Source organism: Poecile atricapillus, chromosome 1 (assembly GCF_030490865.1).
Source record: "Poecile atricapillus isolate bPoeAtr1 chromosome 1, bPoeAtr1.hap1, whole genome shotgun sequence".
Classification (NCBI taxonomy): Eukaryota; Metazoa; Chordata; class Aves; order Passeriformes; family Paridae; genus Poecile; species Poecile atricapillus.
The window spans coordinates 142,976,011-142,994,513 of NC_081249.1; the positions used below are offsets into that span (position 1 = coordinate 142,976,011).

Consider the following 18,503-nt stretch of genomic DNA (forward strand, 5'->3'; position numbering starts at 1 on the left):
TGGGTTAAAAGGATCTATTCACCCACCTCATGGGCCTCCCAAATGCTCAAGAAATCTTCTCCACTGATGTAATATAAAAGGAAGGTACTTGGATTATTTTTGAGAGGTCTTCTGTACAAAGAGAATAATAAGACAGTGTAGAGCAAAATAGTTCCTTTTGAAATATTTTCTGAGAAGTGTTGGGAAAATAACAAACATTACCAGAAAGTTCTAAAGAGGTACATTTCTCAGGTGATTAGTTAAAAAGGTCTCCATCAGCTGAAACGTTGCATTCTTCAGAGCTGAGCATAGACCACTTGTCAGAGAACAGTATTCCAGACAGGGTTAGCAGTGATGGCTGACTGCTCCAGGAAGTGGAAGTGTGTCTTAGAGGTAAGAACTAACTGTCCTCTGTCTGTTCAGCTTTCCTGAGGCAACCTCAGTAGCCTGACAGTTTTAGATTCACTGTAGTTGATCACATCCAAGAATTCTGAATTTCTGTCCTGTATGACAGGCTTAGATGGTACAAGTTAAATTGCATTAAAGACTGAATTGGCATCTTTAGACTAAATTTAAGAAAAATGGAGAAAGGAGGTCCAAAACCTATTATAGATGTAGAAGGTGGGCATAACAGTTTTTAATGTGACTCTTGTAAACCAAGTTTTTTCAGTTTACTTTTAGGTGGGGGCAGTAGCAGTATTTACCTTCCTGTTTTAAGAGAAGAACCACCTCTGTTCTCTTTGTATTAGAGGGCATATTTGACAACCTGCACAAGAACTCTGAAATAAAATTTCTGAACCATTCTGAACAAGGACAGGGCTGGATTCATTGCTTGGCTTGTAGCACAAACAGATTTTGTTTCAGACACTTCGAACTTACCAATTCTTAGAAAACAGCAGTTGTTTCAAAATATTTGCTGAAGGTTGGGAACCTACAGTAGAAGTAAGTTATATATATTTATGAAGATACATGCATATGTGAGTATCAAAATACATTAAAAACCAGGAGAGGTGTGCGAAAGGATAATGGAGCTAATAACAAAAAGAGTATTGCCATCACTCATTTATGTAGACCAGTTCCATATACCACTTTATGTTGTGAAGTCATTTGAAGCAGTTAAAAAACGCAAGGGATTATGTAAAATGTCATTCAAAAGTGCAGATTTTGTAGTGTTTCATTTATTTTTAAAATAATTTGGATTCTGTTCCAGATTGTTTACAATCCTTCCTTCCAAATTTGTTTCCCTTTTATCTGTGTAAGCATGTGCTGACACTGTTACTCAGTATACACAAATGCTAATCTACCTTCATACACATGGAAAATAGCTTTCCTGGCAGTGAGTTTAAAACTCTCATAGAATACATTATTAATCGAAGAAGTCTCTCTTTTTAGAAAAGCTGTTCATTTATGTGGTCACTGTTGAGAAGGTTATAGAGAAATATAATGCTGTTTGTAAGCTGTGTGCTCTTCAGAACATACAACAAACAACCCCAGATACTGAAAGTGAATTTAAAAAAAGATTTAAATTTCGAAAGTAATACTCTGGTTGCATACACTAGCGTGATCTAATTATAATGTAATGACAACTTCTTTTCTATTGCACTGCGTGCTTTAGTGCTCTAAATACATTTCTCTTGGCAGGTCTTTGCAGTGAGGTGAAAGTGTGATAACTGTTGGGTTCCCCATTGTGAATAATTCCCTAGTTCTGCATTTGGCTTTCTGATAGATCATGTATCTCTGAAGTTCAAGGGGTAGAGTTATGAGGGAAGTGGGTAGGGTGAGGCTGGTGTCCATCTGTGTATAATTCAGCTGAATCTGACTGCAGCTCAGTAACAGCGCCAGCGCAGCTTCTGCGAGGGCTGCTGAGCTGAACTGTTCCTTTGGTTACACGTGCTGGACTTGCAAACGCTGCCGAGCCTTATCAAACACAGCCAGTTGGTGCTGCTGGTATGAAAGCACAGGGGAGCTCTCATGTGGAAGGTTAATGGAGTGTAATTAGAAAGACGAATGAACTGCTCAACCACTCTATCTCACTTTACCTGCACTGAGAGTGACAAGTGCTCTGATCTTTTATAAACCCTGGAGCAGAGGTTTAACAGTCGAAAATTATGACAGTATAACTGTCGAACAAGCAGGCACACTGTGAAGAAGTAGTATGAACTTATGGGTAGGAATGTTTATATTCCCTTAGTGGACTCTATTAATATGTTTTTCATGCAGGGTATTGTCCATACTTGTATAGAAGGACTCAAATCCATTCTCCTCTTAAGTCTCCATTGATGTCAGAAAGATCTTCGTGTGCCATTTGTGCCTTCTTCATGTCTGCATATCACATAACCATTACCTTGCAGGATGAAGTGATAGCACCATTCTAGGGCTTTGATACCAAGGCATTAAACTTTCATAAAGAATTCTGGTAGAAGCAAGAACAGTTACTGGGATTTATATTCCAGGAACTAAACAAAAATTGAGATTACATTCATAAATTGAGATTGGATACTAGTGGCTGATCCTGTGAATTAATTTAGGTACTATGTATGATTCTTGAAAACTATCATGTTCTTGAAATGTTTATCTTTTATCTACAGCATGCAGTTGTGGGTTTGTTGTTTTTTTTTTTTCTTTTAATAGATCAACTTTAATTATGAAACTGCAACTAGGAAGTAGAGGGAAGACACCTCACATCAGTTCCAAAAGACAATGAAATTACTGATTTAATTTCCTGCATGTTAGAGGGCATTATATTCTACCTCAGTAATCTTGTCTGCTGTCTTTTGATTCAGGGAGAATTGGACAGTTTGGATATCAAGTGTACTAAATTTTGGTCTTCCATGTCTTTGTTTTTCAGACAACAGGTGGTGGATTGTACTGCCAGATATTCTGAAGGCCCTTGAAATGTCAGCAGGTTGATCAGGGAAAATTTGCCCAGCTAATCCTAGCAGGCAGTCCACATCCTGCATTGCAGTGGAAGGGAAAAAATATCCCAGCAAGTCTGACCTGGAGAATTTTTTTTCCCATTCCAAGTCTAAAATCAGTGGAAATCTAAATATGTAAGAAAGGCGTACAATAAAAGGCAATCAAAGGAAGAAGGAAAACTTGCTTTGCTTAGCCTCTTTTTCTGTACCTGTGGCCAGTATCTTGTGTTTCAGAAGAAGGTGAAAAAAGAACCTTGAGTATATTTGGTTATTTGTGCCTCTGGACATGTTCATGTTCTGAAGAGTAAGGCTGTCTTTATGTGGAGTTTCAGTGCTGGAAAAACATGCTGGGAACAGTGATGGCACTTGCACTGTCCCTCATAAGAGACAAGAATGAGCAGAGGCTTCCCAAGCCCCAGATCCCTTTCCCCCTCACATCTGCTAAACAGTCTGCTCCGAAGCTCAGATTAAGCATTTCCTTTGGAAAGTTGTATACCCTTTTTCTAGAGACTTTAAACCATGGCAGGCCATTACCTCTCATATTAGGCTAGTCCAGCATTTAACCATATCTGCATCTTATTTCAAGGTTGATACAGAATCATCATCTTACATTTCTCAGAGAACCTAAAAATTCTCACATCATTGGATTTCTTTTCTGTATATAAATATCTCTAGTCAGTGAGTAGTCACCTCTCAACAAACTGGATATGCAGAGCCTCAGTAAGCTTCACATTACACAGCATAGTTTGTTGGATCCTTCGTTGTGGTTGTGGTCTTCCTTTAGACTGTCTCCTGTACCTCTGCATCCCTCAAGAATAAGGTAGCTTTCCATTCTTTTGGGAAAATGCCTGTTCTTGGGTGTTTTAATTTAGGAGCAGTGGTAGTTCAGCAAATCTTCAGTTGTTGAGTAGTCCTAGCCATACTTAGTGATGCACCTTTTGTGCCAAGATAAACACAGTCCTCTCCCCATACCATTTCAATTGGGAGGGAAAGGAAGAACAATGGCTTTGTTTTTGAGTGAGTCACTGTTGTCTGATCTGCAAACCTTGATACAATTGAAGGCCAGCAGTTTGGAACTTCTGCAGTGATTTAATTTGCTGTCTTCTCTATAAAGCAGGCATTTTTCTTTGTTTTGATTGTCCTTGGTTAACTAAAGAGAAGAGGACAGCAGGTATGTGTAGCTGAACAGAACACTTGTACTTGATATATTGCTCAAATTACTGGGAAGAAGAGAAAAATCTCTCATTTGAGTGGGGTGAAACTGACTTTTTGGTCTAATAACTCTTTCAGCTTATGAAGTGGAGATCACCAGTGAACTGGGATGTGATGTTATTAGTCATAGGTTTTAATTGAATTAGCACTAAACAGTGTTTACTTGACAACAGGGAGAATGCTGGTGTTACTTTGTGACATTTGTAAAGCAACCGTGAAAAGGAAATATTAGATGCTGTTACCAGAATCAGAGTTATCAATAGGGGGTTGTATGATAGAGTTTGAGCATCCAGATCTTTCTGTTCACAAAAGAATGCATTTCCATTCTGTGGTTTAGTGAAACTAGTCATCTTTCTTGATATTTATGATCATGCATTAGGCACATGAGCATGAACTGTGTGTGTTTCCTTTCGTGAGGAAGAGAGGAGGTGTGATTCAGTCATGAGAATTGCTGTAGGATGCACAAGAACTGAAGCTGAAGCTGACTAAATTTTAGTCAAGGACTGTGATACTGTGAACATTAAAATGTGCAGTAGTATGTTGTAAAATTACTTTATGACTCTCCTTTCCCTTTGAATTACTCAAAAAATGAGGAGTTACCAGATTGAAAAGTGTACTTCTCTTTAGGTTGTTTGTTTCTAAAACATGAAATAAGTTTACTTATTTAAATTGCTCTACTTTGCTTGCTTAATGCAGAAAAATTCAGTTTAAAAGATGTCATGTTATGAGGTAAATCACAGGTAGGAGAAGAGAAACAGTGGGACTGGCCTGGCAGTGGTGTTTAGTTTTAGTAAACAGCGACTGTGTATAGATGCAAATGGCTTTCCCATGGGGGTAGCTGTTCCTGTGTGCTCTCCTGTGTAAGAATAACAATCCACAGTATTTTTTGTTCTGAGATTTTATATTGCAGGCTTCAGCCTATGACAGATTTTACAAGACCACGTTACATGCTTCTAGTAAACTAGGTTCAGTTGAAGATCATACAGACTTCTTTTTTCATTGAAGTACTAAACTCTTGTTTCATTTCTGAAACAATATCTAGATGGCTTTTTTATTTTGGCCTTAAGAATTTTCTTTTTCCTTAATGAAACAGACAAATGGAGGTAGAACAATAAGATGGGCAAGATAAAATTTAAATGAACAGCTTTTCCAGTGTAGTCAGCAGTTTAATTCTTTAATTTCTTCAGTGTTTTCACATTGAGCTTGTCCCCATATCCTTTTACCGGGCTTTTTTTGTACTTGAAAGAATTTCTGTAGAGGAGAAAGACCTAAAGCAAGACTTTGTCAAACCATGTCAAATTAAAAAAAAAAAAAAAAAAAAAAAAAATTCCTTTAATTTCATTATTTCTTAATTACATTCAAAGTACTGCACTTAACTCTTTTTCCTGCTCTGTTTCTGACTTAATTCCCCATTCATTAATTGCTTCATTGTTTAATTATTGTTGCTGTTCTTGCAAATTTATTTCTGTTAACATGTGCTGGGGTAAGAAGCTAGATATTACACCTAGTTAATATGTAAGCTGCAGGAAAACATTATATGTGTGCTGCCTCTACTATTTCATTCTCTGTACTCTGCTTTGTGCAAGAGTAAATATTCTAAAACAAGAAGACAGTGATGCATAAGGCATTTCACAGTACAGCATTCCTTTCCAAAAATTAATTGGTCTTGTGGTGCTGCAAATGGTAAAAAGACACAGTACTGAAAAGAAAGCAATCAAGAAGTCACATAAAGCAGAATAGCACAACAGCTATTTTTGACAATTTTAATTTATAATTCTAGCTATGCTTTTAAATTTAAAAAAAAAATTAAGCATTCTCCCCTGTTAAGAATGAAGGAATGAACATTATTTTCAGAACTATCATAATCCACTTCTGAATGATTTCTAGCAGCTTTAAGTGGTATTTCTCTGTCATAAAGGAAATATTCAGCATCTCTTTCAAAATATGTACATTCATGTCTGAACAGTGTTTGTTTTAGAATCACACCTGGAGGAATTAGTTTAAAATATAACTGTGATAAGTCTACCAGCATTTTTAATGACAAAAATACTTTTCACATCATGCCTATCTAATAAGATTTATCTGACATAACATTAAAGTAGATTTTTATTGAATTAAGTTTTATGTAAATTCCATTTTACACAAGTTACCAGATGCCATAAGTCAGAAATTGTATTTAAGATATTAAGACTGCAAAGCAAACTCGTGAATTTGGGGTGTACCAAAACTAAGTGGTTCATCTCTAGTGCTCATCAGTATTGTAAGTGTAAGTTCATCCCACAGGACCATCATGGCAGAGGGAGAAGCATTCAGTTGCCCTCACATGCTCTGCAACCTCTTTTAGACATGCAGAAGTCCTTGTGTCTTTGTGCTGTGTTTTCTGTGAGCTGAAAGCAGCACATGCTCTTTGGGACACTTACTGGAGTGTTGGCAATGCAGCCATTGACTGAGTAAGATTAGATACCCACATACTTTAACTAAAGCTTTAAAAAAATAAAGGTTTGTCAGCTATGAAACGAAATAGTGCACATTTCGGTGATGATGCCCAGTAAGGCATTCAAGTACGAGGTGGAAGTGGCCTCCCAGTCCCACTGCTACATTTCCATTCAACATTCAAGAACCTCTGCCTCAGGGGGAGCCTTTTCTGACTGAAAGATATAGATGCCATTTTGATCACCTTTAAGAAGCAGGAAATTGTATCACTCTTTTTTCTGGAAATAAAATTATTTCTAATTTAGTTGGTTTAGATTTAGTTGATAAAAAGATCTGGCTGTAAGTGAAGCACAGCACAAATGCAGAATTCCATAAAAAACCAGGATAACCTCAGAAACAGCTGAAAATATTTCTATAGTCCTTAGATCATTCTTTCAATGGAATTTAATTCAAGCTGGTTTTCTACAAAAGGGTTTTTTTCATTACTGGTTTAGATTCTGCGTCATCAATTTCTATAATTGGATTTCACTATTTTAAATTTTAGATACCATCTTAAAGCAGTAGATGAGTGTACAATTACTCTCCTTGCTTGTAATCTTTCCATTCTCAAATTCCATTCCCAAAATGCACCCTCTTTGCAGGTTAAAGACTAATTGTATCAGATCTCCAGAATCTTTTAGCTTCTTTCTGCCAAGGAAATTCTGGCATCTTTCTCTTTGGGTAGTGGCGGGGGATAGGACTGACAAAGAGAGAGAAGGGAGGCTGGAAAGGAGGATTGCAGAGTAGTGAAATTCCCTCCATCCTCCCCACTTCCCAGTTGGAGCATACTTGAAATCTACTACCTCTTAACCATTTCATTTGCAGCAGTAGGCAGCTTTTATATCCCAGAGAACATCTTGGTCATTGGAGGGCACAGGTAACAGAGGATCCATAATAGCTGACTTCCTGAGATTGGGAAAGCAGGAAAGAGTGTCACTGGCAGGCAGCTGGGCAGTTCAAACCACATCAGCTTTGGTTTTGTAGTGTGAAATGTATGCATTGCAAGGTTATTTAGTACACTAGTTTGCTCTCTCGTTTTTAAAGTAACTTTATGTTATAATTTTTACTGATTTTTAAAGTTTAAAAGCAGACCTTTCTTTAGATATGGATGTTTTTCTGAACATGTTTCCTGAAAGAAGAGGAAAATGTGTCACCAAATACAACCAGGGATCTAGTATTTAAAAGAGAGGTGTACTCAGAGAACTATTTTTTGCTTGATTGACTGATTAAAATGGAAATAATGCATAGCTAATAAGGATAAAAACCTTAAACCATATTTGGTTTTAAGTTTGCTCCAAGTACTTTGCTTGTCCTATAACAACATATTCATGGTAGCTTTTATATGAGCACAGAGATGTCTTTTGGCACAGATACACGATCAAGAAGATCTATTTTCTGCTTAATCAAACCAAAATAATCTTCCAATGCTATGTTAGGATCTGGCCTGTGGCATGAATGAGAAAGTGGTATAGCAAAATGTCACAATATTGATTGCAATTATTAACTTTAAGGAAGGGTCATATAAGATGTCTCAGGCTCTGAACTCAGTGGTGTGAACGGTTCCTGATGAGATTAGCGATAAAGATGTCAAGACAGCAAGAGCTCTGAGATGATGTAGTGTGCTTACGGGGCACTGTTCGACAAATGGATTTGGAAGGAATCTGATAGTAACTGTTGCATAGGGCTGGCAGTTCCTTTTTTGGGTGGAATACAATTTGGAAGAAAGGATGAGATTATTAAATTCTTTCACATTGTCGATGTAAAGAGAGATTGGCATTCAGTTTTGTGGAAGGTTCAGTAAATTTGAGAGACAAACACTTTTTATACATTCATATTATGTCAGGAAAAGAAACTATTCTAGGAATATGAGGAGAACTAGAGCTTTAAGACATGCAGAAAACTTATGTTGTGTACATGTGTTTATGATTGAGTTAATCTCAATTTAAAATGTTGAAGTTGTCAGTAAGAATTAAATATTCTTAAAGAGAAGTGGGAAGGAAAAATGGCAATGATTACATTTAAAGAATTAGGAATATTTCTTAAAAATTCTGTGGTACAATGCATAGAGCATTCAGTCTCTAAGACATGCAGCTAGGACTTGATATCAGCCTTGGCAAATCTCAGTCATTACAGACCATACTTTTTGCAGCACAAACTGTCTTTAAAATTGATTAAGAACAGTCAAATAACTGAGGAACAATTTTAAAATGCAGTGCTAATGAAGTCTGTCAGTAAACAAGAGTTTCTTTCATAGCATCCTCCCGTTTAATCCCCTGCCGAAGGAGGCTCTGCTAAGGTAGCTGCAGACAGACGCGTGCTGGGTGCTTGTGTGGCTGCAGAGCGGCACTTCCAGTAGGATGCCGGAGGAGCCGTGCGCTGCGTGCGGATTCAGACCAACGGCGTGGGCTGAGCCATGGAGAGGGTAGCACTGAGGATGGGAGATCTGCTGAGTTCTTGTGTAGGTGCAAGCCTGAGAGACTCGTCTGGTTTTGCTAATTCAGTATGGACTTTGAAATATGTGGTTCAGAGTGTCTCACTTGATAATTACCAACAAACAGATAATCCTAACAGTCTTGCAGAGAGTAAAATGATTTCTGTAGTTACAATGTGGTATTTTTACTGACAGTTGGTAGATGCAGCTTATTAAACTGCATAAGCAATTGGCATGCAGTACAAACTTCAGTTTTACTCTCTGAATCTTAAAAGCATTAGATGTTTCTTCCAATTTAATATCTGCATAATGGATATGGATGGCAAGATATGCTGCTGCCAGGCAGCTCTCAGCAGCCTCCAACAGGCTAGCGTAGACTTCCAGAGCAATGGCGTTTTTCCACTCACATTATCCATCTTGTGCCAAATATGCTGAGCCTCAGTTTTTGCACAAGACACTGATACAAATAGTGCTTCTGTCCTGTTTTACCCCATCTGCAGGCCATAGTTCAGGCTTGGGGGTGGAACAGGCAGTGTGTGAATGCCATGTGACTCACCTTGCTCCTGCTCCCCTGCTCTCCTCGCTGGCTCCTGTCCTGCTGTAGCAGTATGGCAGAGGAGTCCTCAGACTGCCTCTCCCCCCACCACTTTTTTTTTTTTTAAATCCTTTCACTCATGTTCCTCCAATTGTAAAGAACAAGATGGAAATTCATGCTTGGGCCATTGCTGCTGATTTCCTCCAGCCAGGGAATCAGTAGAAGAGTATCATTATCCCTGAATTTCATACTGGCAGCTGTGGAAAACAAAAACTCCCTTCCTGTTCATGCCGGGTATGGTAATTCTTTAGCCTCCTGTGCAGCATATGTGCAGTCCATTTTTTGGCAGGTATTCTATAAGTACATTGCATTATTTCCTCTCCTACTTTGCTGCCTTCTCCTCTCCTCCCCCTTGGGTTACTCTTTGGAAATGTGTTTTCAGCTCTTGTATATGGTTGCTGACGCTGCACTTTGTCTTGCATGTTAACATGGTTGATCTTTTCAGAAAGCAATTTTAAATCATTGTTCAGTTATTACGTGTATGAGCAAGCTGATAGACACAGGACATTTAAAACTATGTGAAATATCAGAATTAGGGAAATGCCTTCTTCACTTCTATTATTTTATCCTTGTTTCAGAAGGGAACAAACAATTTATAGCTTTTCAGCTTTAACACCTTTTAGCACTTCACTGGATGCAAGGTAAAATAGTTCCTTCAGGCTGCTGTCCTTTACTAACTCCCTGAATTTTCAGCCAGACTGGGCCTGGATTTCTCCTGTCAGAGCTGAGCAGGCATCCTCAGCCAGTGCTGTGGGTTTTGTAGAAGCCAGGCAGCCCTTCTTCTGTACCTTCAAGTCACTGAATTCAGTCTTTCGCTAAAAGGTCAATCATGTGAGCTCACACATTTTGACATTATGAAACAGGGATGGGGGGTTTGTTGCTTGTGGATTTTATTTCGCTTTTTAAAGTTCCAGTTTTCAAATCTGCCAATCTGGGAGTCTGCCCTCTTGTTATCTTCTTCTGGGCTAGAGGTACACACTTACTGTGTGAAGCATCATGCTGTTATAGCTCATCATAAGCAAGATACTTAAAATCATAAGTCTACTGTATATCCACAAATGAAAAAACATATTTTTTTAGCTTAGAATTTCATAACCATGTGTGAATGAAATTTGAGAAAAATATTCTTCCAGTTGTAGTAAATAGCTGGATTTTTTGGGGTTTTTTTTATCCATATCTATGTTTAGTACTGTGTCTGGATACTAATGCTTCAAAACAAAACAAAAAAATCAAAGCATTTGGTATTGTCAAAATGGTTGTGTTATTTTTAACTTCTTGGGGCAACCCACTGTCAGCACCTGGCTCTGGTAGAGGTTCCCTGACTGTTGTTGTTTCCGCCAGAGCTTTCTTGGTTCAGCCTGTCCCATGCCTGTTGACTTCATTGTCCTCTTCCAAAGACAGCCTTGTTGTGTAATCGCTTGGGAGTGTTTGATCTTGATCAAGGGGGCTTCGGTATATAGCTAAATCTTTTTAAAGCTGTTCAGATTCGAGGGTGGTTAGAGTGTAGGTAAAAAGGTTCATTTTTGGTCATGCCTGCAGAAGGCAAAAAAGTCAGTGTTTTCACTGTTGTTCACACTTAAGTATAATATGAACAGAACTTGTGAGCCCTTATTATCCATGCAGATGACATGTATCTTATACTGCAAGTCACCTGGTCTGCTCTTAAATCCTGTTACCGTCTAAAGATGCACGATGGCTACCAGGAGAAGAAACCTCTTTTAAAAAGAATTTCAAACTTCAATGGAAGCTAAAATGTAATAGAAAGCCCCTAAGCTGAAAGAAATAATCCGTGCCATTTTCTTCCCGTGTGGGTAGCCCTCTCTACCTCTTTGTTTTTCAGCTGACAGTAATATTGAACAGAAGGACCATGCATCCATGCCCTTCCTGGTGCCCACTTTGTACTCAAATTGTCTGTCTCTCACTCATTTTCAATGCCTGGTACAAAATGACATGCCTATTGCCTTGAAGTCAGCTGGGAGGCTTTAACCCAAAGCTCTTTTTTGTCGCTGTTTAATAGCGGTGCGTGTTTGAAGGAGTCAAAGCATGTGGAATCATGTAAATACAGGTTACTGAGGTCTTGCAGTGGTTTGTGAATAGGCCGAATTTTGGTCAGTGGGTTTCTGCAAGAACAGTGAGGTCACCCTGCTGGGCTGTAGTACTCCTCTGTGGCCAATTTTACACTGTGCTTATTAGATAACACCATTACTTAAAATTTCAAAGAGAGAAATCCCACTAAGCTTCTGTGCAGTTCCATATTTACACTAAATAAATGTATCTTTAGGTATTATTATTTTCTCTAGTATGTGCAGCTAAATAACTGTCATCATTTCTGTTTATGATTTTGTTTATCTGGTAGAAAAGAGTGGTGGAACAGCTTCGAAAGAATTTGATAGTGAAGCAGGAACAACCAGACAGTAAATTTCAAATACAGCCATTGGCACAGTCAGAAAACAAACTACAGACACCACAGCCACAACCACTACAACAGCTACAGCAACATCACCATCAACAGCAGCAACAGTCCACGGCACCCTCTCCAAACGTGATAGGATCACAGGTAAAAAGCTACAACTATTCTTTCTTACTAAAGGTGAAGGTCACTGAAAATTAAAAAAAGGAAAAGCACAGAGAGAAGACTGCAAACTTTCACTAATGCCTGCTAGTGTACCAATATGAATTTCTTCTTCTATGCATATGCAGATAAGGGTCTTCTGGATTTATTTTTTTTTTGCAAAAAATCTCCAATCTGGGTTTAAAAAGCTGTTTAAAAGTTGAATCATAACCCCACAGAAAAGAAGGGTGGCAGTATCACCTTTCTTAAAAATAACTGAAAGTTTAGCAAATTACTGTCTTTTCCCTAGGTGCATGAATGAGTCTGATCATACCTAGTAGGTCTCAAGAAACAGTAAATACTTTACACACACTGTATGAGGTATATGATTAAAACCTTTGTTTTTTAAATTACTAACAATATGCCCTCTACAAATGTGAATAAAATGCAAGAAAACAGTTCCTTCTTCTTTCTGCTTTGTTCTTCTTAAACAGATGTAAGTAATACTAAATAATACCTGTATTTTCAAGGATTTGTCTAAATCTATACACTATACAGTGTTAATTGCAGAGTTCAAGTTTTAGAAAATAGGGTCTTTATTGGGAAGGTGAACTGAATTTCAGTTTGGTATAGGATTAGAGACATAATCCCAGAATTCAACAGAGAAAGTGGTTTGCTTAAGAGAGGAATTTCAAGTTTCTCCTGTTCAGTTATTTGAATTCACAAAAGTATGCTAATAAAACAACTAGAAAATGCAGGGAGGTGTTCTGTAAAAAGAAGTGTATATGAAGTCTTTTTTTCCTGTTGATGCATGGGGAGCTCATGTTTACCTGATAATCAGATGGCAGAATTCACCCATGAAGTTTGCTTTATGCACATTGCAGTGAATCACACCCACAGCTTTGACCAGTTGTGATTTTCATCTTCCCTTTTTCTGAAAGCAGAGAAGAGGGAAATGGTTGGGCTGTTAGTTCTCTTGTTAACTCAGCAAGTTGGTTTGGATGCACTCTAAACGTGTTTGTGAAGCTTAGCTAATTGTATTTTTGAGAAAAGTATATTGAGGAAATGAAACAAACCTAACTAAGGAAAATGCGTTTTGAGCAGCAACATCAATATCAAAGCTAAAATGGAACAAAGAATAAAATATTACTATGTCCTAAAGTATTTATAGGCAAACATTGGATCACTGTTGTATCAGTGATCTCTGTTTCTCAGTCAGGAAACATGAGAGCAAACACAGTTTCATGTGTTTCTCAGTATTCCACACTTTGCATTCATTCATTAACTTCCAGGTCATCTCCTGGGTTGTAAAAATTGAGGTTTTGTTCAAAGTTAAAGAGCCCTCTAGCGAAACAGTCAAAAAACTGCTACACTCTTCTTCCTACCACTGGTACACTAGTGCTTGGAAAGTAATTACAAATTGGAAGGCAGGTTGTCCTGTCCCTTGGATAAATAAGCCAGCTTTTATCCTTAACATTTTCCTATTTTTATTTATGTGGGCAAAATAGTGAAGTATCCTCACTTGTTTCTGTACATTTTGCATCTAAGTTGTGCATCTGTCTTACTGTGTCTCAATCTCTTTTAGCAAAGTAAAATATTTTGTCTCTCTATGAAGTTTGTTCATGCCTGTATTTGTAAATAATACATTTTTCAAGGCTGTGTCAGTACAGAGAATGCTTTCAGTAATTGTTTTCAGAGTAATCAAATTGAGGAATTAAGGTATATATGCCATAATTAACAGTGGCATTTTAATATATAAAATCTGTCCAGTAAGAAGGTCTTTTAAAATTTTTATAAGCAACAAGCCTGCTAAAAGGTCATATTATTGCAATATCATGTGCAATAATGCAGAATTACTGTGAATGCCACTTCAGTATGAATTAATGCATTGACTACTTTTTAGAATAAGCTATCTAATTAATGCTCAGCAAAGTAACAGGGATATTCAAGCTCTGTGATCTTCTGACTGAAACTGTACTCTGAGTACTTGCAGAGTTAATAGAACCCCTTGGAAGAGTCACAGTCTTGTATTACATGATTGATTATATCTTTCTTTAAAACGTTTATGGTTGAATGTAATGGTTGTGAAAATACCACGTTACATCTCATTGGAAAAGCTTGAATAATGTTACTCATTATGGGAATGGAGCCTTTTGCTTTGGGGAAGGTGCGGCAGAGGTGCAGCAGAGGTCGATAAGCTTGTTAGATCTCAGATAAAAAGTTAAGAAAGTTGTGTTGCAACAAGGAAAATTTAATTATGTCTGGATTTTTCATTAATGTATAAAACTGAAGTATAAATTATTCTTTAATTTGGCATTATACAGTGAATTTTTTCACACTTGTGCATAATTAAAAAATTAGGGGACATAGTTTAATTATTACAAAATTAGATGTGGGAAGGTAAACTGTGTTTTTGTTTATGGCAACAGTATTGGTGAAAAGACTGAAGAATTCGACTGGAAATATTTTATTAGAAAAAAGATAAAGGTCTTGTATGATTAAAGTCAAGTAGTTTAAATCAGGTATGTTCAGAACACAAAGACTGCCTGATCCCTGGTTTTCTATTTTTTCCTCTGTAGAACATAGAGCTGACATCAGGAGGGAATGGTGGTTATTTAGTACTAAGAGCATTTGATCATGCCACTTAAGTTTTGAAGGTGCAGTGCCATTGGTGCAATGGATTTTTTACACCAAAAAAATGGATTTTTTTACAAGTGAAAAGAAAAAAGATCATTTGCCATTCTGTTGAATGTCACTTGTCATGAGTTTTCTGTTTGCATAGTGTTCTGGTTTTATATGGAGACTCTCACCTTGTTGCTTTTTGAATGAGATTTGTAATATCCATTTGCCTTAGCATCTTGGAAGACAGTACATTTTAAAACAAAACTGTGAAATAATGGTTGCTTCAACTTTGGAATTTTGGGCATGATGTAATCAGGCATTTCAGATAAATGCTGGTGTTAAATGATTCAAACCTACTCTTTTTAAAACAGGCCAAGAGTAATCATGGTGTCAAATACATATTCCAAAACTAGCCCATTCCACAGAAGTTAAACTTAATTTGCCTTAATTGCAGCTGGGCAGACTAAGAGCCAGCTCTTATAACTTCAGGACAACCCTACTGATACTCTTAGGAAAGAAAGTTCAGTGCAAGGTAATTGTATGTATTGCTAAAGCTGAGACTGGGATGCCCAAAATAAAAATAAATATTTTTGTTTTTAAAGAAACCAACTTATGAATGTTTTTCCCCCCTCTTCCTCTGATTGTGAGGATCACTGTAACTACAGTTTCCATTTGAAAATAGGAGTTTTACTCAGTGAGAAGCTAGTTTGCTGCTATGTTTCATAAGCCTCCACCTTTTATGCTTGATATTGACAGTGCATGTTTGGAAGTAATATGAAACTAAAAGATCCAAAATGCATATGCCACTGCTAACACTTAATTTTAATATTCTCAGGAATTTGTTTTGATTCAATCTGCAGTGCTGCAGGTTATTAAAGCAGACTGAACAGGTGCCTCAAATGAGAATGCTTTCTAGCTATCCAGTTTTCAGAGGCATAAGATTATGTGCTTGTCTGAACAGCAGGTTGATAGGCTCAGAGCTGCCTTTTCTTTCTCATGCTGTCTATTGTTTCTGACTAACCAACCCACGTCCTGTCTGATACGGAGTGTCTCTGTCTCTTACAGTGTATTTTCTATTTCCCTTAGAAAACTGTAACTACAGCTTCTATGATCACCACTAAGACACTACCTCTCGTCTTGAAAGCAGCAACTGCGACCATGCCTGCCTCTGTTGTGGGTCAGAGACCTACCATTGCCATGGTTACTGCTATCAACAACAATCAGAAAGTCCTCAGCACTGATGCGCAGAACGCACCAGTCAACCTCCAGACAACAAATAAGGTCACTGGGCCAGGAGCTGAGGCAGTCCAAATAGTGACAAAAAACACAGTAACTTTGGTAAGCGTTTCATGTGTTTGCCCTGCAGATATGTGTGGGTTTGGTTAACAAGAGGGCTATTGGAAAAAAATAAACAGTCAGGGTTTCTCACAGAAAGGAGGATAGTAGGGACATGGTGTGAGTCTTCACTAGCTGACATTGCTAAAGTGATAGTCTTTAAGAAAAAGATCTTCTCTCCATGTGGGTTGTTATTACTGTTTTGCTTTATAGAATTAAATCAGTGCTGTCATCACCTCTGGGTAGTTTCCCCTATTAGTAACTGTAGTCATGGGGCAGTAGTGATTGTTTTGCCCTTATTAAATCTGTATGGCTGTGCTCTGCAGGATTCCTACTCTTTTCTTAGGCAAAGGAGATGTCAGACTTTCTTCATTTGATCAATTTGGGTCTTCATCTTAGGGTTTTTTGAATCAATCTCTTGTTCCCTTTGCATGATAAAGTCTCTGGTATTAGACACATCCCTTAAGTTTGCCCACTACCATGTCTTCACTCAGCACGTTTTCAAATGTATAAACAGCATCTGTTTTTAAAAGCATGTATTTTGGAAATACAAATTTTGTGCTTTGGCTACATCACACACTCTTTTCCAGAGTAGTTAGCCACCTAGAAATAAAAGAACCAGTATTTCAGAACTGGATTATGTAGGCTTCTTGGTCTGGAAACCAGGTATTATGTAACAACATGATAGGGAAATTTTACTTCTGAAGTAAAAGCTATGGCTTTATTAAACATAAATCTGATTTATCTATATTTATTAAAATACTGTTTAATGCAGATGGAAGTAATTTTGCTTCCTAATGAGGCATATGTTTGTGATCAGAATAGAGAAAACTATTTGAGTAGAGATTTTTCTACTGTTCTCTTTTCCTGTGTCATCCCTTATACCACTGTCATCTGTTCTTTGTGTCTGTGCTTCATTTCCTTGCTAAATAACTAAGATTTGAGGAGGTAATTCTGTTTTAATACTAGTCCGTGATTTATGTTTCTGTAGCAAATTTCATCAAAAATATCAGAATATTTTCCTGAGTACTAATTAATAAGTACAAGACCTTTTTGAAGAAAATTGCAGTCTTATGTGGGTGGACAGAATTATAGGAGGGTATAAAATAATAATTGACATCAATTTCAGAGAATCTCTCCAGGTACTCATGGTAACTGGTAGTGCTATTCAGGGGTTAATTATGTGGCAGCTACATGCAGCTGATTTCAGTTACAGTTTCAGGGAAGTACTTAGGTTTCCTTAAAATCAGATTCTAATTGTTTCAAATGAATGGCCTATTTTTGAAAAATTCAAATTGTGTATTTAGAGCCCCTCATAGTGTCATTAATATTGCTAAAAGAGTTATAACCTCCAGATCTTTACTGTTTGCATGAGATGTTCTCTCATTCTTCTGTGTGTCACTCACTATGAAAAGACCATAGTTCATATAGCTGGACATCAAAGTGTTACTATTTTCTGTCCGTTGGAATGTCATTTTTTAATGATCAAAACAAATATGAGTTTTTATTATTATCAAATGAAATGGTTTTAGATTGCAGAATACACTAGTTAGTACAGCTGAACTAAAAGGAAATATGCCTGCAATTTATGAAGCAAGGTGTGTAGGATCTAGAAAGTAAAGTTTGGTTCCATCCTTAATACATTTCTAGTGAGGAACCTCTTGCTATGAAAAATTATTTACAGAGTGAAAACTGAGGACATCAGGTCTGAAAGTACATTCAGGATTTTGGTGAAAAACTTCAAAGCTAAATTTTCCTCTTACCTCTTACTCTGCTTTCTCATGTTCTTACAGCAGGTTCAGGCTACGCCTCAGCCCATAAAAGTGCCGCAGTTCATCCCTCCTCCCAGACTTACTCCTCGTCCAAATTTTCTTCCACAGGTAAGTATACAGAGAACAAACAATAGAAGGAGGAACTTAATTATAGAATAGATAGAAGAGACTTTTGATGAACATTGTGTGGTGTTTAATGCTGATCTGCTGGAGAAGACAATTCATCCTCAACAAGTTTGCAGATGATAACAAATTTGAGGGTGCAGTCAGTATTCTTTGGGGCAGTGCTGACATGCAGGCAGCCCTAGACAGATAAAGGAAGGGGCCAGCAGGAATTTCTCAGCCTCAGCATGAAGAAAGGCCAAGTCTTGTACCTGGAATGGACTAATCTTCTGCACAGGTACAGGCTGGGGACTGACTGTCTGAGGAGCTGCACAGCTTAAAAGGTCTTGGCTGACAGTAGCTGAATGAATGGTGTGCCCTAACAGCAAAGAAACCTTCCAGCATATTGACCTGTACCAACAGGATTGCAGCCAGTAGATCCAAAGAGGAGATTATCCACCTTTCCTCAGCAATCATAAAACTGAGTCCAATAAACACCCTGCAATTTTGGAATCCC

At 37.6% G+C, this 18,503-nt stretch overlaps 1 protein-coding gene across 7 annotated transcripts in view; it reads left to right on the forward strand.

Moving 5' to 3' along the window:
* PHF21A (PHD finger protein 21A) overlaps nt 1–18,503 on the forward strand; it is a 133,708-nt gene that overhangs the window by 87,195 nt on the left and 28,010 nt on the right. For all 7 annotated transcript variants that reach the window (XM_058841912.1, XM_058841878.1, XM_058841870.1 and 4 more), the window contains 3 exons: nt 11,961–12,161; nt 15,864–16,115; nt 17,906–17,992. In XM_058841912.1, coding sequence (XP_058697895.1) covers nt 11,961–12,161; nt 15,864–16,115; nt 17,906–17,992 — 540 coding nt within the window. The remainder of the gene's footprint in view (nt 1–11,960; nt 12,162–15,863; nt 16,116–17,905; nt 17,993–18,503) is intronic.